A 23,504-nucleotide genomic window follows, 5' to 3' on the forward strand; every position below is an offset into this window, starting at 1 on the left:
TAAGCCCTCGAAAAAAATCTTGGATACGCCTATGATCACCGATGACATTCGCAGGTTAAAATTGACATATCAAAATGACTCAACCACCTCAATAAAATATCATTTTTAAAATTTCACGTATGTGCGCACGAGAGCTTGCAGCTATCGGATTCTTGCCTTTACCTGTCGATCGAATTGATCCACACGCGACCGGAACGGATCGATGAACGGCGCGAACGCGTCGTCGCAGCCTCGAATCAATTATTCATTCATTCATGCATTTATTCATTCGTGACGCGGCGAAGTTTTTAAAGAGGAACTACGTTCTATTTTACGTACGAGGATGTGCGATTTCGTTACTCTGCCGCATCGAGAGCCGTAATCCCTCGCGTACAGACGACGGACTCCTGTGTTTGTGTGACGTAAATAGAGATCATATGATCGCCCAAGAGAGCCGCCAAATCGTCCAGCGGGAACGAGCAAGATGCTGTCGCCGACGAGCGAGCGCGGTCGTGCCTGAGAGGATCCAGAGAAGAGGATTCTTTCGTTTCGCGATTCCATAGGCGGCGTACGACGACACCGTATGAACCAGCGACTCGTCATCATCGTCGTCTGTCCCGCGTCCTCCGACCCCGCGTGAGACCTAATTCTCTGACGCATCATGGCGAACACAACTGAAAACATTATCTGCGGTGGTTTTGTGTTTTTCAACGACTTTGACTCGGCTAACCTGGCCAAGGTGGAAGCGGTGAGGACACCGGAGACTTCTGAGAAAGGTAACACTGGCTGTCTTCGCACGCGAAGATATATAAATCTAGATTCATTTTGTGTGTGTGTGTGTGTGTGTGTGTGTGTGTGTGTGTGTGTGTGTGTGTGTGTGTGTGTGTGTGTGATGTTTATGTGTGTGAATGCGTGTTCGAGTGAGTGAGTGAGATGTGTCGAGTATGTGTAAAGTTGAATCGGAAAATTATTCTTTCTGTATGAATTGATTAGATTGATCAATTTTGCTTCGTGATGCCAAAAGTACTGTAACGAGATGTACTGTTGCCAATATACTTCTTATGTAACAATGCAATTGTCACATTTTATTCTATTTCTAGATGTTTATGAGATTGAGGGCAAATCGACCAGCAATTCAAATTCCAAAGATGGATTGGATTATGAGTTCAACCTATGGACCAAGCATGATTGTCATGGTACACAATTCCAAAATAATAACAGAACTTGGTTTTATTTTGGCGTCAGGTCTGGTCATTCAAGTGTTTTGGTCAGGTTCAATATAGTTAATTTAAACAAACAAGTGAAGATGTTCAGCCAAGGGATGTGTCCAGTTTTTAAGATTGTACCAGGACATTTGCACTGGGAACGGATTCGTGAAAGACCCACATATACTGTAATTAGCATACATAGTTCTAGGAATGTATATTTGAGAGTGTAGCAAGATTGTAAATCTTACCTTATAATAATTATGTGACAGATGTATAGAGTAGCGTTTAACGTTGCAGCTCGATCAGAAAGGGAACGACTTTACTTTATCGTTCCTCTATTACACTCCAGAAAATTCGAAAGCTATCACTTATTTTGCCTTTACCTATCCATTTTCATATACAGACCTACAAAATTATTTGAAAAGAATTGATATGAGAATGGAAAAAAGGAGTGTAGTGTGTATGGATGATATCTATTATCATAGAGAATGTGCAATAAAATCAATAGAGGATCGTAGATTGGATATATTGACAATAAGCTCCTATCATAACATATCGATGGAGAGAGAAGATAGACTGAATAATATGTTTCCTGAGATGAATGAAGAAAGACCTTACAAATTTCGAGATAAGAAGGTATGCTATTAATGTTATTATTAATATAAAATATATTCCTATCTTCAAAAAACAAATGTATTTATATATATATATATATACGATTATATATATGATTATATGTATTTAGGTAATTTTTATTAGTGCTAGAGTCCATCCAGGTGAAACACCATCTAGTTTTGTTCTGAATGGTTTTCTGAACTTTTTATTGAATCGAGAAGATCAAATTGCTATAAATTTACGTCGCCTATATGTGTTCAAATTGATACCGATGCTCAATCCAGATGGAGTTGCCAGAGGTCATTATCGAATGGACACTAAAGGAGTGAATTTGAATAGAGTTTATTTAAATCCTTCTGAAGTAGACCATCCTACGATATACGCTGCAAGGAACTTAATAAAGTAAGCACTTGATATTTCTGATATTAAATAATTATCTTAATACTTCATAACGTGAGTATTACAGTCAAAATCAAATTTTACACACTTTTCTTGTAGATATTATCATAATTCTTATCAGCTATCGAATGAACTAACTGACGACTTATCGAATATAAATTTAGAAATTGTGGACAGCAACATAAGCATTATAAATTCGACCGCTTCGATAGCAAACGCTGTACGTGACACAACTACAAGACTGTTGCAACAAGTATGATAAAAACCTACAGAATTTCTCTTAGTAACATTTCTTTATATTACAAATGCGATTATGAAAAGTTTCAAAGAATAAATGTTAATAATACAAGTTTACATCAATAATATAGTTTATGTTGTATAAGCAGCAACAGTATTCTATGTTGTTAATTTTTTAATAGGTAACATTTATGTCATTAGATGAGAAGAATATCTATGCTCTGAATACTGATAAAAAACATTTATTAACATTAGAGCATTTGAACAGCGCAACTATTGGTATTCATATTATTTTATAAAATTTCGTTAACAAATCTCATAACTTTTCTAATTTATAATTTGCATGTCATGGATAGATGAAAGTGAGGAGCTTTCTAAAGAAAGTGATAGAAGTGATAACGCCACAAAAGTAAGAACAAGTGACAAATCAATTTGTACAGCCATAGACGAAACATCAAAATCCTCAGATGATATAACGTCTGGGTTGTATTTGTATATTGATCTACATGGCCATGCTTCAAAAAAAGGCGTTTTCATGTATGGAAATCATTTTACGGATCCAGAAGATACTATCGCATGTATGTTGCTACCCAAGTTGATGTCTATCAATAATCCACACTTTCATTTCACATCGTGCAATTTCGCAGAACGAAACATGTACATTATGTGAGTACATTTAAATCATACATTCAATTCTATATATTATTGTGATATTAAATACATATATCTTTATAGAGACAAACGGGATGGTATGTCCAGAGAAGGCTCAGGACGTGTGGCAGTATACAAAATGACTGGTTTAACACGCAGTTATACTTTGGAATGCAATTACAACTCTGGTCGTTTAGTGAATATTATGCCCGCTAGAATTCGCGATGGGATAAATAAAACCATGAATCACATGTTTGTTCCTCCAAAATATACGCCGGCAGTATTTGAAGCAGTAAATATATCTTGTTTTAATTTTTTATTTTGCCTTTTTATAATGATGCTGCTAATATATATATATATATATATATATATATATATATATATATATATATATATAATTATTGACAATACTCAGGTTGGAGCAGCATTAGGTCCTTCCATTCTCGATCTCACTGGGAACAATCCCAACAGTCGATTGCCAAATAGCCAATACCGTTCTCTAAGAGGAGTAAAATCTCATTTGAAACTAACGTATGTGAGCAATCTCTCAGCCTCGCCCAGCAAATCAGTACGTAAGGTAAATTTTGATGTAAATAATAAGAGTGACGTTTGTAGTGCTGACATAAGGCAATGTATATTATCATAATCATTTTATTCTGTTCAGCGACTAATTTCATATTTAGCATTAACACTGCAATCCATTAGTGCCTAATCCAATATAAATTCATTTGTGCAATAACTAGGAAAGTGGGAGAGAGATTTTGTATATCCATAAATTAAATTTGTATGAAAAAACATTTCATCAAATTGTATTGAAATTTGTAAATTTATATATTTGGAAACAATTTAATCTTTCATAAAATATGTAATCGAAATATTTTGCGACAATAATATTATGCTATCTACTATGTTGTTATATAAGAAATGTTACATAAGAAATATTGTAAAGCTCTCATTTACATAACTTTTTTTAATGGATCTTCCACATATAATCATCTTGATATATTTATAGACAAAACAATAATATACTTTTTTAGATAGATTATATCAAAATGTTTTCAATTAAGTGTATTACTTTAAATATTTACATTGTTTGTTACATAAAACGAAATAATAGAAAACTAGATATTTATATGCAGTATACATTGCGGACGCTATAATTTCTTTAAATAATTTTTTAATAAAATATTTTGAAGAAGCAAAGGTGAGACAACTAGATAGATAAGATGTGTGTGTATGTATATATATATATATATATATATATATATATATATATACATATAAATAACATACACCTTATATGACTCATTTTATATTGTGACTAACTCAGTAAAGTGTTCATTCATGGTATACATTAATGCTTCTATGATCGTATTTTATCTAATAATATTTGTTTGTAAATAATATCAATTTTTATGCACTATATTTTTCACTTATAATGTATGCAAGTGCACTTACAATCACAAAATCTAACTTGGCAGCATTTTTTCAAAAAAATGCGAATTGTTATGAACAAAATGTCAATATTACACACACATATAGGATTATATATAACTAATTATATTTATTTCTTTAGCGAAGAGCACAACGTAGGGATATAAATGGTTAAATCATTGTATATCTTCGGATGGAATTGTTGAAATGAAATGTAGCGATTTGTTAATTAAAACTCAAATGTTACTCATTTTAGTATCATATATAAAAATATTAAAAAATTTACTTTATAAATATATAAAAATATATAAAATATATAAAAGTTTACTTCATAAATTATAAAGTATTAAATATATGACTGTTATTTCCCGGCAAAGTAATTTCATTATTAATATATCTTCTATATCGACAACAATAATGTCAACGTGCATAAATTTATCGATGTTGAGACTATTATAGATGCAGGATATAATGTGTGTAATTCTAATAATAACAGACTTAAATAGATCATAGAAACACACATTTCAAAGTTCAGCTCGTATTATATATGCATACATGTATAGAAACTTCATGATGTATCGCACACGAGCTTACATATCTAACTGTGTTAATAAATGTTACAGTTTTTTAGCGATCATTTATCTTTTATTTGATTCCCGGATATCCTGACCAATCAATCCCGTAATTCGGTAAATTTAAAATCGACCGCGAGTTTTCATTGACAGCGAAAACGTGTAGTAAAATGTGTGAAATTGTACACACATTAAAATGTAATATACAGCACCTTAGCATGCGTCATGTCAGTAATTTCTTCTGCTAAATTTTATAGAAATATATTTAATCGCTTCTGATAATATTCGTATTATCGGCCAAGCTTCAATTTGCGTTGAGCAATCTGCTTATTTTATCATTTTTTGTGAAGTTTTTATATATGTAGATGCGCTTCGTTTTTTTTAAAGTGTTATGATACGTGCCATATTTTGTGCTTAGCCACAAAGGGGTAAGTCATTATTTGCCTAATTAATAATCATTATAATAATCATGCAAGCAAGTCATAATAACAGTGATAATTGAATAAAATCAATTTCTCTCTCTCACACACACACACACACACACACATTTATTTTTATTTTATGTTATCGTGAGTGTTGTAGTGAATATTTTTGTGATAGCATGTTTCCCAAATCTACAATTAACTTTCATTTACAGGATAACGAAGGTGCCGCCGCGCGGAACAGCTGCATTCTGAAGGAATTAGAAACGAGATTAAGTGACGTGGTGACAGGTGCAAGGAACGCGATAAGGAATGAGGGCAGCTTGGTGAAGAAGTGCATCCTTCGTCGCGGTGCTTCTCTTTACACGGCAGTAAAAAGAATCAAAAGCAGTAAGAAGCCCCGGCAAACGCTTGCGCGTCGCGCGTTGAAGAGCCACTGCGCCGGCAACGTGGAGAACAGCGCGATAATCTGCGCGATTAAATCCGAGGTAGAGACAAAGCCGTTCCTGAAGGTGGTCGATCACTATCGATCGAACAGGTCTTACGCGGGATCAGCGATCGGCGATGTCCTCGAGCCGTGTTTAAGCGCGTGCACGAACAAGAAGCTGACGGCGACCAGCAGTTCGACAAAGACACGCGTTTCTTCCGAGGAAACAGCAGCGGTAAGACACGGCGCGAAGAGACTAAAAATTCTCTCGACGAGGACATTCAAGCCCCTTCCCGAGGTCGGAGAGCACTCCTGCGCCGCAGAAAAGAGCGGTGCGAAAGCTTCCTCGAGAATATTGCGAGTTTACGATAAACAGGGTATTAAAGGAGCTCATGATAGGACCAGGATTCTTGCGCATATAAAACCAAGCGGATCTCCGAAACTGAAAGAATTAAAGACTGTTGTTAAGGAGAGTTCTGTACTAGACAGCACGAGGCAGAATCCTAAATGAGCTCAGATTAGAAATTACTAAATCGAGAAACACAGAAAATCGATATTGCTACTGATTTATTGCTACTCTCTTTTCGGAAAGATTTTTTTTGCATATTGTAGCATACATAGGATGGCCAGTAAGCCGTGATATAATAAGTAATATAATAACATATGACAAATTTTGTACGTCTTGCAATATGTGAGATATTAAATCCTTTTCCTTATTGTACTCGATGCAACATGATGTGATATATTGTGTGTATTGTATCGTATACATTGTTACTGATTTTTCACCAAGTTTGCTCTTCAATCGAGAAGGCAAAATTTAAGTCATAAAAAAATGTATATAATTACGTTATTATATATTGTTATATGTTAGATTCATATACAAAATACTGTTCAATTCTCGATTAATAGTCATATTTATTATTTATATAAAATCTGATATTAATCTTTGCAATTAACGCGATTATCTTTGATAGTTGATTTCAATAAGATATATTTCTAGCTAAAGTTATTATATTTTTATTTTAATGGAAATATATTTTCTTTTAGATTTATGTTCTTCTAAATGACAGTTTCAAAGATAATTGCCTAAAGAAATATGTAAATGTTCTATATCCGTAAGATTAGTTTTCTGTGTCATATGAATATAAATAATAATTTTTTTTCTCGTAGTACTTTATATGAATATATATAAAGTAGAAATTGTTATTTCTTTTTAATGAAAAATTTGTTGACGAAATAAAAAATAATATATACCTTCCTTCGCTAAATCTGGCTAATTATTTCAAGGATGTATTCTCTACAATTTATCATCAATAATTTATAACATCAATCATTTATAGAATTGAGTTAATCCTTTTTTTTTAACTAGAAGAGAATTGCGGCCTATAAAATCGACTGTTAAAATTAAATTTACTTATATTAAATAATAAATAAAATAAAAAATTAATTTGAAAAAGCATTATTTATATTATCTATATATATTAATAATTATAATTTTTCTATATAATTTTTTAGATTAAACAATAAAATAATTAAGTACAATTAGAACATAAAAAATCATAATATAGAAGAAGAATATAACTTAAATAAAAATAAAAATTAATAAACAATACATCAATATATTGTTGATGTAATAACTTATAACATCAAATTAGAATTGAGTAATTAATTAGAAGTTAAATAATAAATTCAAATAATTAATAGTTTTTAGTTTATGTTAATTAATTTCAAATGAATTAATTTTTAAAACACAAAGATTAATTTTTATAATTCCAGTGGGGAAGATAATAAAAGAGATTTTAATCGATATCAAAAATATTTGATTATCAAATTATTATAGAACCACTACGTTGAAAATCTGCTAAACTAAGTGGCACGTGGTTGGTGATATAATTTATTTGTATTTCATATAAAGATTTAGCAACCAAGATCCTGCTTGCCGAGAGACCGGCTACGTTTGTTAACATGTACTCGGCTTGTATCAATGTATTGTTTATTAATTTTTATTTTTATTTAAGTTATATTTTTCTTCCATATTATGCTTTTTTATGTTCTAGATTGTACTTAATTATTTTATTGTTTAAAGTAATCTAAAAAATTATACAGAAAAATTATATTAATATATATATATATATATATATATATATATAATATAAATAATACTTTTTCAAATTAATTTTTTATTTAATATAAGTTAATTTTAATAACAGTCGATTTTATAGGCCACAATTCTTAATTAAAAAAAAAAAAAAAGGATTAACTTACCCATTCCTATCAATGATTATGACACACAGGCTGCTGACAAAAGTGATGTGGACTAAATAAAAAAAAGAGAAGAAAAAAAGAAACTTTATGAAGGAAAAATTTCAAAGGAATCGTCGTTATTTATTCAAACATTCAGCCTCTTCATTATTTCGTTAAATATTTGATTGTAAAATTCTAATTGTATGCGACGCGCATGCGCAATCCTGAATCGCGGGAAACGGGTTGTGCGCGTCGTGCGTCATATTCAATCGCGTTTGGCGTTCAGCGTCGTGACGATTCATATTTGATGAGGAAATAGACGGGAATCGTCGAGACGAAAAGAAAGAGCTCGGGATCTGGTTCAAGGATCGCGCAAAACTGCGGAATGTCTGCCGCAAGTTGCTACGTCGCTACGTCGTGTATGTTTCTGGCGGTGTTGTTATTGCTGGTGGAGACAGGTGAGGTTAACATAACATCGCTCTTTGGGCGGGGCGTACCACCCTCTCTTCGTCTTACTTCAGATTTGAGGAAAGTCATAAATCATAAAAGAACCGTTCTTGTCGAAGACGGAAAATGCGTCTTTCCTCAGAAATGAAAAAAGTCTCGAATCCGCTTCGAGAAGCCACAATTTGTGTTAAATTTCAGGACGAAAATTTATTGGCATTTCTGTACGACACGAGAAATGTTTAAACAATTTAAATACACATATGTGTAGAGTAAACAATTTTTTTATATACAAGGCTTTATGTTTGGGAAAATTGATACTTAGAAGATTAGTGTGTCTCCCCTTTTTTATTTTGAATCTGATTAGCATTCGTTCTCCATTTGATGAAGAGCCACAAGATCAGAACGATGTTTCATCTGTTTTTTTTTCTTCGTATATAATTTGATAGAATGATATTCTTAACCAGGACAGAGCATTCGGTGTTACCAATGTAATAGCACCAGCAGCGAGTATCCGTTTCAATGCAATGAATTCTTGTCAAGTGACATAGATCTCCATCCAGAGTCGTGTGACGATGTTTATGGAGCACAGTATTGTGTCAAACACATAGGTCGTTTTGAGGGTAAACAAGCAACAGATATTTTATTTTACACAGCCTTTGCTTGGGAGACTTAATAGTAGCGATGCAAGAAAACTTTGATTAACCTTTCTGGCAATTGCATTTTCTTCACAGATTAATCGAGCATACTGGTGACTGCATGAAATTCTTTTCAGACATCTTTTCAACATGCTGGAACACACTTTCATATTTCAGAAAATATTCAAACAGATTGAAAAAACCGTTTTTCTTAATACATAGGATGTAATGACCAAACTTTGTCACTATATTCTATGAGTAGTAAATAAGAAATGTTATATAAACATAGGTGATTGATCTATTTCTACATTATATCACAGTAATCAAAATTAATATTCCTTTATGTTTTGTATTTTTGTCATAACTTTTGAACAAAGCTGTAAATGATCTATGTTTATACAGATTATACAGATTATATTAACATTATTATTCAAGTTCATAGAATATATCGACAAGATTTGATCATTATAACCTGAGATACCCTGTATATTTGATTATTATTCTAAATGATGCTTCATAATCATTTGGTTTATAACATATCATTGGAAAATTTATGTAACATTAATTGTCATTTTGCAAAGATGAAATTTCAGCATGTTCATTTTTCATATCATGAAAAATCTACTAATCAAAAAAAAAGCTTTGTTATTAATCAATCATTTTCATCATTCAGATCATCTTCAGGGATGTACATCTAAATGGCACTTCATAGTTATGTTTTGTGATATCTTATTGGGAAACTTGTGTAACATTAACTGCCATGTAGTTTTGATTAGAAATTTAATCATTGCTTTTTTAATTAATCAAGCGATGGCCTTGGATTGCTATCAATGCACGTCGGAGAATGAATGGAAATGTATGGATAGCGAAATGGTTAAAAGTTCCTTGGTACCGATGAATTGTAGTCACGTGTTTGCGGCGCATTATTGCATCAAATCAATTGGCCGCTATGGAGGTTCTTATGTCAAAATTCTTTCTTGTCGAGTGTGCATGGGTGTGCTCCTTCCAAATCAACCCGTACAGAATCATTTATCATCCTTTTCTCGTTGAAAAAAAATCAATGTTTCGAAAGTGCATATTAATCATTTTTCACGGAACACATAAAATATAATCTCTGCATCCTGCATGTCATGGATATCACAATTTTGTTTATTATTATTAAATATATACATATACATACAAAAACGCGGTCATATTGGAATCGTGACGTCATAGGCGAGAAATGACACCATAAAGTTTATGATGGTAGTTTTGCAAATAAAGAAATATTTGACTAAAATAACATCTGATATGGTTTTAAGTCGAGTCCGATATGGCCGTGGGGATTATTCAGGAGTCCTAATTTTCAAATCTGAATTAACTAAAAGAGATAGACAAACGTTTGAATAAACAAACTTTCAAACAATAAATGCTTTTCTAATACTGCACATGGAAGTACAATAACTTTTTCCAACATTTTTTGAATTTTCTAATTGAAAAAGTAGTAATGTTTAGAGAAAATATGTATATCTATGTTGTATATTAAAATATGTTGTTAACGTTATATTTTTGAAAACAGGTGGCATTGGTACAAAACGGTTTTGTTCGTCTGTGCACATGGGAAATTACTGCGACTATGTTAAACAGCCAGGCGACAAGTTGACCTATCGCACCTGTGTATTCACCTGTTCCGAGGATGGATGCAATTCAGCAACGTCCTTCGTACCGAATGTAATGCATACATGGCTCATACCAGCAAGCTTAGTCGTAACCTGGAGGAAGCTATTTTATAGGTAGAAGATTCTCTGAATATCTGACGAATATGTTGCTCGTTGTTGTCAATGAATCTCTCGCATTTTCTTTTTTTAACTGTATTTAAATATGAAATTAATTTTGATCAATTTCTGACCACTGCCAATGATATTTCAAACGGATAAATGTTAAATTTATCCCCTCACCACCAATTTCGATAAAATTAGGTTTATTCGAAATCCAAACGATGCATTATAGGTACATATACGTTTCAAATTCGTGCACTTTTCACATGTGACCATGAAGTATGCTCATATCGCTATATTTCGTCGGTATGACAGGTTTCCTAATCTGAATAATTTTAATAATTAATATTCGACTATAACGATTAATATTTTGGTTCGCGAGACAGAATGACACTTTTTTTCTGCCAGATTCTTTCGTTTCGTGCAAAAACGCGTCGAATAAGCCTAATTTTATCGAAATTAGTGAAGAACTAAACTTAACATTTATCTTCAAACGTGAATATTATGAATGTGAAATATTTTTTATGTGGGTAAATGTAAAGGTTCTCAAACGGTATAGACTTTTTCACAAATTATCTCCCATAATGTGAAATTGTTTTAGTTCTAATTAAAATACTTAAATTATTTCATTAGTTTATTTATTTTATCAAACTATCTCAAATTATATTCTTAGTTTTCAAATTCTTGTGCAAACAATTTTCTAACGTTTAATCGTCATATCGAAACAAATTTCAAAAGCTAATATTTTAGACTCCCCCTCCCTTCTCCTCCTTATAAATTCTTTGATATATTTTTAGAATAATAGCACATTTTTATATTTATATTATATGATAAATTATGATATATAACATACATATAGTTATATAATATATATATTAGTTATATGATTTCTTAAGATGCAATATGAAGTGAAATATATCCGTCCGTATTTAATTCATAAATAAAAGATTTTAAGAGCATTGTATAACTAAGGACACATACGCACTATACACACACACACACACACACACACACACACAATTTATTAAAACAGATATATATATATATATATACTGCATTTTTTATCTTTGTTACTGCCTTCGAACTGACATAATATAAGAATTAAATTGATTTTACTATGTATAAATTTTTCGAAGCAAATAAAATAAATTAAATTTTTTAATTATATTAATAATATTTTTATATACACAATTTTGTGACTTTTATTTTTATTGAGATCCCTGCTTGCCATTTTTCATACATACATCTTGTCCTTGTACATAAGTTTTCTAGACGAGCGTATGCTGGCAATAAATCGGCCTATAATTTGCCAGATAGTAATGTTCTTTGGTATCTATCGATTTAATGTATGATTTTATATGATCTCGATATATTATATTTAATTGACATGTATAAATATTACATATAAATCATGATACAGACATACTGCATCACGATACTGCATAAATTTATAATTTGTAGCGAAATTTATAAACTCGTTACATCACGACGTCTACGAGAACAAATTGTCTTACAAATATCATAGAAATTGCTTCAAATATGAATATCGAAAATATAGCTACAAACTACCTCGTAATATACTTTACTGTCTTTTACTGTCTATGAAACGTACTACCTAATATAACACATGTAACTCCATCTCGAAGTTATGTGAAAAAGTGATGATTTCTAACAAAAAATTTCAATGAACTACCTCATTAAAGCTGATGACAATTAAAATAAACAACTAGTGAAAAAAGACTAGGGAATGCTACGTCACATGTTGGTGTATCAATAAGTGTTTCAGATCTTATTCTCGTTACATTTCACGGAAATTTTATGCCCACGATATGTGAAGTGTAGCATCCAGGTACTATATTGATCGATTCACAATACAATTGCATGATTGTATGAAAAATACGTATATATAAATATATATGTATATAAATGATTATACGACTTGATTATTGTTACTAAGCGGAAATATAGTTCTGTATGATTTTCAGAGCTATGAGACTGATGCTAAACAAGAGTTCTAGTGCATTTGCTACCATATCTCTTTTAAGTCAACTCGGATGAATTAAATCGATATTGAATTGCGATAAACGTCGCGTTTCTTAAAAATATACGTACATATATATAATATAGTTTGCATTAATTGAATATTATTTAACAATTTTATTAAATGCACATACATTGTGCATTTATCATATTCATCATTAAAAAAATTTTTAAGCTAATTTCTAATCGCGACATTTATTATCACTTTCTGTACATATAAATTTCGAGATCTTATCGCCATCGACATCATGGCAGTAGATGGCAGTGAAAAATATGTGCGATAGCAAAAATGCTCAACATATTAATATGCTTCAGTCCATTTGCATGTATACGACATTAGCAGTTTCGTAAAACATATTACAATAGCTCACCAATAAGATTCATTTACATGTTGCAAAAAATTAATTTATGATAATAGAAACAAGAATAATCTACATGATAATATGCAAAAAAATACTGTTCTTTGAAATTTCTATATCTCTAATGATAAAACAATATATTAGTTAAATAAGTTAAATAAGTAAATAAACATGAAACAATAGAAAAAATAATTAACAGACTAGTACCAATATATATTCTGAATTTTCGAAAAAAATAAAATATATTGTTTAACATCATGAATTCTTTTAGCTGCCACTTCTCTAAAGGTATCGTGTTCATCTTGCCTTCTTAATGATATTATACACAATTCCTCATATCGGTTTATACGCGCAAATATCCAACTTACGCTATCTAAATTGTGTATGAACAGGTACAATTTTCATGTAACAAATGCAGCCCTTTTCTGTTCCCTCGTGATCAATATCAACGCGAAAAATTTTACTCTACATAAAAATTGTAGATATTCTAAGAAAAGTTAATAAAAATTGCTCTCTCTGTGCGAATATTTCTTTGTGTATAATATAACAAAGCTAAAATCCCCTAAGCGTGTTAGTACAAAGTTTTCGAAAGCTTAGGCTTTTTATATTTATATTGTTAGCGGTGCGTAAATGCTCTGTAAACTTTAAGTACCGGTTGCTAATCATATCTAGTGGTAAAGCTGTAAGAATCTCATTTCGAAGCCAATATTGCAAAGCGAGTATGCGAGTCTTATTGGCGCTGTAATTTTCGTATTTGGTCCTCTAATTCCTTAACACGTAGTTGACTGTTAGCGAGTTGCCGTCGTACTAATCTCAATTCATCGGTTTGGCGAGCGAATGCCAATCGAAGTTCCGCTTCGTTGTTCGGAACATCCACAGTCTCCATAACTTTATTGTCGTTAAGCGAGGATGATATAATATTCTTCTGGTAGAAAAAGAATATTTCAAAATGAAGTATATTATTTAAAAAAATCAATGATATATAAAATATAAATGTATATTTCGCTTGTACCTGTATAGCAACGTTCCCAAATTTTTGTTGAAGTTGCTGGAACTTTGTGCTTTGATTGCTGGATGTCTTTTGGCTCTTCTCTGACATGTCGTGAAGTTCCACCGGCCTATAATCGGGTATCGTTTCCGTAGACAAGAATGCAAATTTTTTTTTATTATTTAGATCAGTAGTAGGAGGCAATTGCGGTGGTTTGTATATCCGTGGTTTATGTGTAGAGATGCTTCCACCTAATAATGATATATTTTAATGTGTCTACATATAATAAAATTTTACTATTATATATCATACTGTAATAGAAATAGAAAATATAAGAACAAATAAAGAATAGCTTGCGTAAAAAAATTTGAATTGAATCTTTCTGACGGTACGTCAAACTGTGTGATATAACATTTATAGTTATTTACAGATGAGATATTCACAATATATTAAAATACAAAAATATAAGACCTGTTTTAAGAGAGATTAAAATCGGTGGACTATTCATGCCACTGATCCAGTCTCTAGCTGACAATGCGGGGCATGTTCCAATCGTATCAGGATACAGATCTTCTTGGAACTGATCACTCTGTAATATATAATGTAATATATAGTTTTTTAAATACATAACTTCGAAAAATTTGATAAAGAAAATGAAGCAATGGATAACTTGCCTTTCGTGGTACTATCATAGAGATCGGTTCGCACATTCCACGAGTCGCGTGTAACTTGTAAAATCTGAATACCTCACATATAGAGGTACTGATACCTCTTTTCGGCATTACTCCTAATCCTCTCTGAGGATTTCCTGATATAAATTGACTGAGATAATGCATCCAAGGTGCTTCGTTAACCACTTCATAATACCGAATATTACCATCACCCTGAAAAAAGCAACGATATATTAAGTTTAAAATAGTTTATGCTACACATATCAGATATTCTCACCTTTCCAGCTAAGAATACCATATTGGTATCATTATCGTAAAACGGAAAAACCACTCCGCTCGACGAATCTATCGTCTCGCACGTTAGTGGAACAGTTAGGTCATGTTGACTCCATATCGCATATTGTCGATCTGAATGTCTGCTAAATCCAGTAGTCAAAAGGCGCCCGGAACTGCCAAGGAATACCACCTTGCTGGCTTTCGTGCCAGCGTGGCATATCCCTTCCTGTTAAAATCAAAGTATATATTTATAGAAACGTTATTTTTTACAATGATGAATATTACTATATTTTTCAATGTTAAAAAACGTAGTTTAAGAAGATTCTTTTTTATCAAGAATTAAATATATTTAGCCGTTCTTGATCTTTACTTACCGAAACCACGATACCAGATCTCGGTTCGAAAACGCGTAATTTTTTATCCTTGCAAGTAGTCGCCAATAAGCTGCCATCGCGATTTAAAGATATGCTATAAATCACATCAGGATGCCTATCGATGACACTGACTGCCTCACATCTGTTCACATCCCATACGATAACAAGATGATCGAAGCCAGCGCTGAAGAGCACGTTCTCCGCTACGGGATGCCATTCGATATAAGCGACGCGTCGTTTGTGTCCTTGCAACTCCACCAGCCACTCGGTCAAGTTTCTCGCTAGTCCACCATCCGGTATATGCCACAGTTTTATCTAGACATATAAAAATCCGAACTTTCATAATTTTATATCTTATTTCCAATTTAAATATAATAATTGATATATATTTTGTATTTCTAATCTCTGTATTTTTACATGAGCATGAGGGGAGGCTTTCTAATATGCAAAATGTTTCTTACAGTGCAATCGTCACTGCAGGACGCAATGATGTTGTCGTTGAACGGATTCCACTTAATGTCCAAAACGGGACCGGTGTGTCCAGTTACTCGACTGGCGTTGAAGTCAAGACGACCGGTCTGTAACGTGTTAAGAAAACACAACTGTTACGTTGTATTAAAGATTTCTAATTAATCGTGCAATATCTTTAAGATATTCTAAAAACGTGTAATACGATTGAAACATTCACAGAGAATTTTTTGCTCGACTGGCAGTGTAATTAGCTAATACTTCTATTTTTGCGCAGAGAAGGAATCGATAAATCGATAGGACGAGGAATATAATACTCACGCGATCCAGCGATAACACCAGGAACGCTCCGCCACCCGCGACCTCCGTCACCACGGCCAGGAACTTCGGGTTTACGGCGCAGAATTGCGAGTCGTGAGCGTTCTTCGTGATCTTGATGTTATCATAACATTTTTCCCGCTTGGCTGGTACGCCGTAAACATGCCGAAATTTGCTACTTCGCACGCCGCGGAACCATGACTGTAAATATCATCAATTTACTTTTATCATCCTCTCTTACATTATCTGCTTATCTGTTCCCTTTACAGGGCCCGTTGGAACAACGTGATAAATGCTACTGCAATCTTGTGAATATCAATTAAAAAAAAAAAAAAAAAAAAAGAACCAAGTCACATCGATATAATATGCATGCAATTTGCGACGACTTTGGGGGGGGGGGAAAAAAAAAGAAGAAAAGAGAATCTGATTAAAGAGAAATATACCATTCATGTGTATGATCCTTCGAGAGGACTCTCTCTTATTCAGAAACCGTGAAAAAGAAAGTTATCAACGTCACGAATGGAAATACAGACATCTCGTTATTCGCTGACAATTGCAATTTTTCAGCAGACGCTTCTGAGAGCGAGGTTCCGAGGCGAATGTACCGCGCTCAATGAGGTATAAAAGCAACGATCGAGAATTACGCGTTCGCGAAAAACGCGAGCGTTACATTCATAATATTTCCGCGCGCTCGTATTCCCCGTGGGCGAATCATCGAGTCGCACCAGCGAGCACGATAAACGTTACACGAGACGCTACGATAATTGCGGCATCCTCCCGTTCCGTTATTTCGAGCTCAGAATTCTGCTCTAATTCGGCTTCGAAACTAAAAGCAGAATATATTGATGCGCTTCTTTCCCTTTTTGAACAAAGACTTTTCAGTCCACGTTCCTTTCTTTTTTCCCCCGATGCCACTTAGTTGCGCCATACGCGCGCGTGAAGAAGCAACAATGAGACGCACAAGCGGTCGTGGCTAATTGACGGCGCGAATGTGAAATCTTTTGAATTCGTGTGAACCGTATTTTTACCGGCGTGTGCAGTGTAGCGCGGCGAGACAGATCGAATTATGCGACTTTTCCCCATAAAAAAAAAAAAAAAAAAAAAAAATAGAATCGAGCGGACTGCGAAAGACTAAGAATCGCAACGAAATAATCGACTCCGAAGTTCTTTGCTTGGAAATAGAGGTCCGCGGGACCTCCCGAATTTTATTCGACTCAATCTTTCATCCGCGATTTTATTTGAATTGTCAATTCGGAAATGGAAGATCAAGATCTAGTCGAGATTAAAAGAAAATCCGCTTAAACTTCGCTTTTAACTTGGTAAACTACCGTTTTACCTTTGTCGAGAACAGATTAAAATTGATCAAGGAAAAGGTAGATAAGAGGTCCCTCGATAGATCTAGGACACCCTGTGTATTAAATATGCAACGTCGTAATCAAAATCAATAACCGGTGTATTATGTAACGTTGCGGCTTACGTTATTGCGCAGGTAATGAAGCTGTGATATTTTATCCTCATTCATTCTACGCATCGATTGTTTACAAAGGAAAATTTACGTACGTAAAATTTTAAGTTAAAGGGAAAAAAAAAAAAAATATTGATTCAAACAAGATTTCGATACGTCTACTTAAAGTCGCCTTAAGAACCAAACGATTCGCTCAACGTGGCACAGGCACAAAGCGTTGGCAAAGAGTTCGCAATAAAGAGCCTCTTTGATAACTGGATGCAAGTCAAATCGGAGACTACTCCATCTCCTCGATTCGCTTATAAGATGTGGCTAACAATCCAAAGCTGATGTCTCGATACGAACAGCAGGTTCGATTACATATTCCAGAAATTTCCATTGGATTTGGTTTTCGCATTACGAGAACAGGAGATGGTTTACTCACCTGTTTATCGTTGGTCATGTCTGACGGTAATCGGGATCTGGTGTCCGAGACAGCCGGTGCTCGACGAATACACGTGCGCGGTGAGACGATCGTCGCCAGTGCACAACGGGGACGCGGTAATCGACAAGCCGGGACCCATGCATGTGCAGATGGTTGGAGAAAAAAAGAGAGAAAAGAGAGAGAGAGAGAGAGAGAGAGAGAGAGGGAGAGAGAGGAAGAGAGGGAAAGAAACAAAAAGAGAGACACACTGGTGTGGATAGTTTTGCAACCAACTACACGAGCCGTTCTCTCACTCTGCGTTAAACTAGAAGAAACAAAGGAAAATGAGACACGCGTCTAATTAGCAACTCATAAAATCATATAAGCCCGGGCGGCGCGTCAAAGTGCGCGGCCGCAGTTTCCGCGAACGCTTAACTAAAAGTAAAGTAAACTTGGGAAAGGGAGCGGCGGGGATTAATCCGCGTAATTAGACTGGAGCCGAGTTATCGCGACGATCGCGTCGTTATTCAGAGACAGCAATGATCTCTTTACCGAGATCTTACTTCTCTCATTTCTGCGCGCAACGACTGCCACTTTCCCTCCGATTCTAGAAGACTCTGAAACTGATCCTGGTTTTCTATTCGGCGAACCTGATTTAATGGGATCAGATCACACCGATCGGAAATCACCACGTTCCACCAGCAATCAATTCGAAGTCTCAGAGTCTCATCAAAGAAAATTCAGTTATTGACAATTCGATAACGACGCAATTGGAGTCCGATAACTTATCTCGGTAATACAAGCGTGATAGATTTCTTTGATTCTTATATCGCATGCATTAGATAATCCAGGCCACATGGGCTGTACATCGTTCGGCTTCGAATTGGAACATATTTAAACAATGTCTCTTCTCGATCGGTGCCACCAGTCTTTTTTTATCATCAACGTGTCACCGAGCCGTGGCGAGAAGTCGCCGTTTTCTTTGAGCTCGTTGGATTACGGAATCGACGATTCGTCATCGACCGATCATCATCTTGAACGACGGAGAGATTACGAGACCAATCACGCGGCCAGAAAAAAATTAGGGGGAGGCTACGTACGGATAAATAACGGCTTGATAAATCCCGGCTTTTCCCGGGGGGCGAATCGAACATTTGAATTGCGATACGTACACATGGATGCGCCATGCGGGCGGCTCGCGTTTCCTCGTCTTCTTCTCGTAACGGTCGAACAACGAGACGATTACGAGATCGACCGGCACTGCGCTCGTCGCACAGGAAAGAAGAACTGTCGAGAGAGTTACGTGCGAGGGTCGAGCGCTATCGAGCGAATGCTCGGCCACGCCAGCCGTTCCGCTTCTACTGAGGCGAAGGCGAGTGACTATCTAGTTGGTGCTAGTGGTGCTTAGTGCTCGTGCTCGGAATCTGACGCCTGCTGTTTGTTGTAGTATCATGCTGTGCCTTTCGTCCAGCGTCAGCAACGAGACCGGGATGGGTAATATTGAAGATTTAAAAGTTCAATAACGTTTGCGAGCCTTCTCCGTTTTAGCCAGCGTAAAATCGTTGAAGCGAATTCCAAGTGCTTCTCCCGTTTTTCCCTTCCGTCTGATTCGTTACCGGTTATGCGTTGATAATTCTCATGTAGAAGAGAAATCGAAATACTCGAAATAGCGATTCTTTCTCGAACGTATCGGCGAGTTTTTAGGATTTCTTGTGAATTCCGTGTATATCAATTACCTAAGGCTTGAAACACAAGTCATTTAAATTAAGCTTTATTTTTGTTTATATAAAAAAAAATCGAAAATAAAAAGTTTTCCACGAATAAATCAAGTAAAGCATTACGAACCTTTATTCAATCGTAAGGATCATGTCCCTTCTTACTTCAAGATTGCTTTAAGTAATATCTTACTCAGTAATTGATTTATGTTCTATCTTAAGACGATCTTAAATGTAAGGACTGATTATATTGATCTAAACATGTTTACTCGTTTTCTTTCAGATTAAATATAAAAATGACAAAACGAAATTACAGATATTCACCATGATCTTTTGTCACTTCTTACCATTGCTGCGTCCTATGTGTAAAAGCTCTCACAGATGCATCACATGCACACACGACAAATAAACCAGGAAACAGATCGGTGCCTAAGGCACAATGATATATTGAATGCTATAAAATTCTATCGTCACATTGATTCATATTTATTCCTCCTATTGTTTTGTTTCTTATTATTCATACAATCGATGCCAAGCCATTTGAAATTTATGACAAATTATAGTGTCGCATGCAAAAGCACTGCGTAAATGGATCATAAGATATCTGCCCGCAAGAATCTTAAGACCAACTTCAAACACATTGATTAATCCAGTCCATCTTTATCAATATAAATATAAACTTTAATTTTAGTTTCACTTAATCTTTTTTTTAATTCTTATGTCCATTCTTATCGCACACATTGTAAATTAATCGTAATCTCTGTTTAACTTATTCTTTATCTTTTTTAGTTCTAAGATTTAGAACAAAATAAAGAATAGAGAAAGATAAAGATGATAAATTAGACCAAGACAGTTAATCTACAGTGGTAAAAATGGATGTAGGATTAAACAGATAAAGATAAAAGATAAGTTAAACCGAGAGTTAAAGTTAATCTATTATATCGAGCAATATCTTAGCATAACATGGATAGAATTATGAATCATCTGTTGTCTAACACTTCAATATCAAGAAAAGAGATGTCAGATTAACGACAAATCTCTCTAGACAAAAGTCTCAATGAAGGTGAGACTGGATTATTCGAGAATTGTCTGAAGTAACCCTCCTTGAACTTCAACGTTCAAACGTGCTTCGTGCGGATCGACACTCACTTTGCCGCTGGGCTTGTAACAGGCCCTCGCGTCTACCATGTTGTTCATAATCGTATGTTGATCCTCAGCTCCGTCGAGACTCAGCTTTTCCTCCCTCGTGCGTATCATCTCCCAGTTGGCGACGTTGTATCCCATAGACCCTGCCGCACACGCGGGAAATCTACTTTTCCTGGTTATATCTACGCGTCAGTACAGAACTACGAGCCACTGCAGATGGTCCATCGCCTTGCCGGCATCCCTTCTTTCCCACTCTCGCTTTCGTTTTTCCGTCTCTCTTCTTTCTTCCCTCCTCGTCGACACGTCTAGCCGTCTATTTAATCGTACAACGGTAAATCAAACAGGTGTGCGAGCACCTTCACGCACCGTTAGAAGCTCGTCGGTCAAATGCACTCGTGCGTGTGCACAGGATATCGATCTGACGTTCTGCATGTAAACACTGAGCGTCCGAAGCCATGACACAGGCAGGCAAACGCAATGAAAAGTGGCTCTCCCGAGTGAGCACTGTAGTATACTAGGAGTTTCCTTTATTTATTCCGAGTGCTCATGCTATGATCAGAGAGGAACCTCTCTGCTATGACGTAATGGAAGTGTACTGCGTTCCGTTTTAGTTTCGTGCGCTTTTTAATTACTTCAAGATTATAAAGCGGAACGCAATTGCAGTATGTTTTCTGAAGCTCCAACTGAAATAATGGCTGGCATATCTGATATTAAAAAAAATATAATTTTATTATATATATTAAATATAATACAACATAATTCAATATAAAAAATAAATGATAAATAATAAAAATAAAAATAATAAATAATTTCATAATATTATATAATATCATAATAATATCATAATAATTTCATTATATTATTTCATATTATACGCTTTATTTTCTTCAGCATCAATCAAAGTTATTTAAGTCTCCATAGAAGCAGTCATCTTTGTACTCTGACTGCTTTACCTCCTGTTACGATTACTAACACTGTTGTAGCCGTAATAGGAAGTACGTCAAAATCAATGACGTCATAAAATTCAAGGCAGTACTTTCGTAGTGCATCGCTCTCTCTCTATATCTATTCGTAGTACTGATAGTACTCGGAGTGAATAAAGGAACGTTATTCTTACGTATTATTTAATGAGCCTTTCACTCATATACATCACACACATGCGCTCACACACACACACACACACACACACACACATCTACATCTATATATGCTCATACCACAATATGAGCCTTCATATCGATATTTTTACTTCCAACTGCTGCCAAAAGTTAGTACAACGGAAAGAGAATGCGTTTCATCGAGACCGAACCTTTGTTACTTAGTTCTCAATAATTATAATATAATTTGATATTACTTTTGCAACTGAGTTTCTTATTAATCAAAGTTTATGAAATACAATTATCATTTATTGTTGCATTAAGGGCCTCTGTTACCAATCTTCGATTAAGTTAATCAATGGTTAACCCGCAGGAGTGCCAACGGTAATTCAATGCTCAGAAAGTATTGTGTTTTTTAACCTAATATTTTTTTCATGTTGTAGGTATTTTGGTAGGTAGATGAAATTGTAACTAATATCTGATAATTAATATAAATAAAAATTATTAAACTATTAAATTATTCGCTTAAACAAAAATTTTAATATTTATCTCTAATAAATAGTTTACTTCTCAGTTGTTGCCAATCATGATGTCAGTAAAGTGTAGGAAATGAGAATAAGCCATTTCGCTTACTTCCAGGGTTACGTCGGTAAAATTCTTACTTCCTATTCGAGCAGTCTTATTACCTCCAAGGTTAAGTTGTAAATGAACCTGGATTTGCTACTGCTTATGTTATTGCCTTACGTTCTCGATTGTGATTGGCTAATTCACTTACTGCTTAAGTTTTTTTAAGCGGTGTCTACAATGAGACTGTGATGTAAGACTTAAGAAATTGGCCAATCATAATCGATTTATAGAAAAATAATCGATTGTGGTTGGCCAATTTCTTAAGTTTTACGTCTTAAAGTCTCTTTGTAAATATCGCTTTAGTGTCGGTCCACAATAAGTATTTAATCTTTAAGTCGTAAGAAATTAACCAATTATAATCGAATATGAAAAGAATACTCGACTATGATTAGTCAATTTCTTACGGCTTAAAGATTAAATACTTATTGTGGACCGACACTAAGATCAATCCAGTGTAAACGCTCCCTAAATCCACTTCATTTTGAAGTGAACCGGGATTGGACGGCTAAGTGTAAACTAAGTCAATGAGA

At 34.3% G+C, this 23,504-nt stretch overlaps 3 protein-coding genes across 11 annotated transcripts; 2 read left to right on the plus strand and 1 right to left on the minus strand.

The window, feature by feature from the left end:
- On the plus strand, nucleotides 1–7,212 carry LOC105433625 (cytosolic carboxypeptidase-like protein 5). Of its 3 annotated transcripts, none has more exons than XM_011649025.3 (10): nucleotides 1–755; nucleotides 1,080–1,372; nucleotides 1,485–1,823; nucleotides 1,933–2,204; nucleotides 2,301–2,454; nucleotides 2,621–2,717; nucleotides 2,795–3,104; nucleotides 3,174–3,381; nucleotides 3,505–3,666; nucleotides 5,733–7,212. In XM_011649025.3, exons 1-10 carry the CDS (start codon nucleotides 641–643, stop codon nucleotides 6,453–6,455), a joined length of 2,673 nt encoding a protein of 890 aa, XP_011647327.3. In that variant the 5' UTR covers nucleotides 1–640; the 3' UTR covers nucleotides 6,456–7,212. The 3 variants fall into 3 exon arrangements, with proteins under 3 accessions (XP_011647327.3, XP_088937854.1, XP_088937855.1); XM_089081728.1 differs by having other exon boundaries at nucleotides 3,505–3,657; XM_089081729.1 differs by lacking the exon at nucleotides 1–755 and adding an exon at nucleotides 871–1,002.
- Nucleotides 7,213–8,285: 1,073 nt separating this feature from the next.
- Nucleotides 8,286–11,652, plus strand: bou (glycosylphosphatidylinositol anchored membrane protein boudin). 2 transcript variants are annotated; one of them, XM_089081739.1, is made up of 4 exons: nucleotides 8,286–8,646; nucleotides 9,100–9,255; nucleotides 10,079–10,225; nucleotides 10,829–11,652. In XM_089081739.1, exons 1-4 carry the CDS (start codon nucleotides 8,574–8,576, stop codon nucleotides 11,044–11,046), a joined length of 594 nt encoding a protein of 197 aa, XP_088937865.1. In that variant the 5' UTR covers nucleotides 8,286–8,573; the 3' UTR covers nucleotides 11,047–11,652. The 2 variants fall into 2 exon arrangements, with proteins under 2 accessions (XP_088937865.1, XP_011647324.2); XM_011649022.3 differs by lacking the exon at nucleotides 10,079–10,225 and having other exon boundaries at nucleotides 8,354–8,646.
- A 566-nt stretch (nucleotides 11,653–12,218) lies between these two features.
- Nucleotides 12,219–21,906, minus strand: LOC105433622 (coronin-2B). Of its 6 annotated transcripts, none has more exons than XM_089081731.1 (10): nucleotides 21,254–21,396; nucleotides 18,411–20,131; nucleotides 16,525–16,722; nucleotides 16,197–16,313; nucleotides 15,736–16,050; nucleotides 15,363–15,587; nucleotides 15,089–15,298; nucleotides 14,886–15,003; nucleotides 14,439–14,665; nucleotides 12,219–14,351 (listed from the first exon to the last, which is right to left on the minus strand). In XM_089081731.1, exons 2-10 carry the CDS (start codon nucleotides 18,426–18,428, stop codon nucleotides 14,157–14,159), a joined length of 1,623 nt encoding a protein of 540 aa, XP_088937857.1. In that variant the 5' UTR covers nucleotides 18,429–20,131; nucleotides 21,254–21,396; the 3' UTR covers nucleotides 12,219–14,156. The 6 variants fall into 6 exon arrangements, with proteins under 6 accessions (XP_088937857.1, XP_088937859.1, XP_088937858.1 ...); XM_089081733.1 differs by having other exon boundaries at nucleotides 18,411–18,714; nucleotides 21,254–21,394; XM_089081732.1 differs by lacking the exon at nucleotides 21,254–21,396 and having other exon boundaries at nucleotides 18,411–18,714; nucleotides 19,562–20,105.
- Nucleotides 21,907–23,504: the final 1,598 nt, after the last annotated feature.

Source organism: Pogonomyrmex barbatus, unplaced genomic scaffold (genome assembly GCF_055798465.1).
Source record: "Pogonomyrmex barbatus isolate J1 unplaced genomic scaffold, ASM5579846v1 scaffold5, whole genome shotgun sequence".
Lineage (NCBI taxonomy): Eukaryota > Metazoa > Arthropoda > Insecta > Hymenoptera > Formicidae > Pogonomyrmex > Pogonomyrmex barbatus.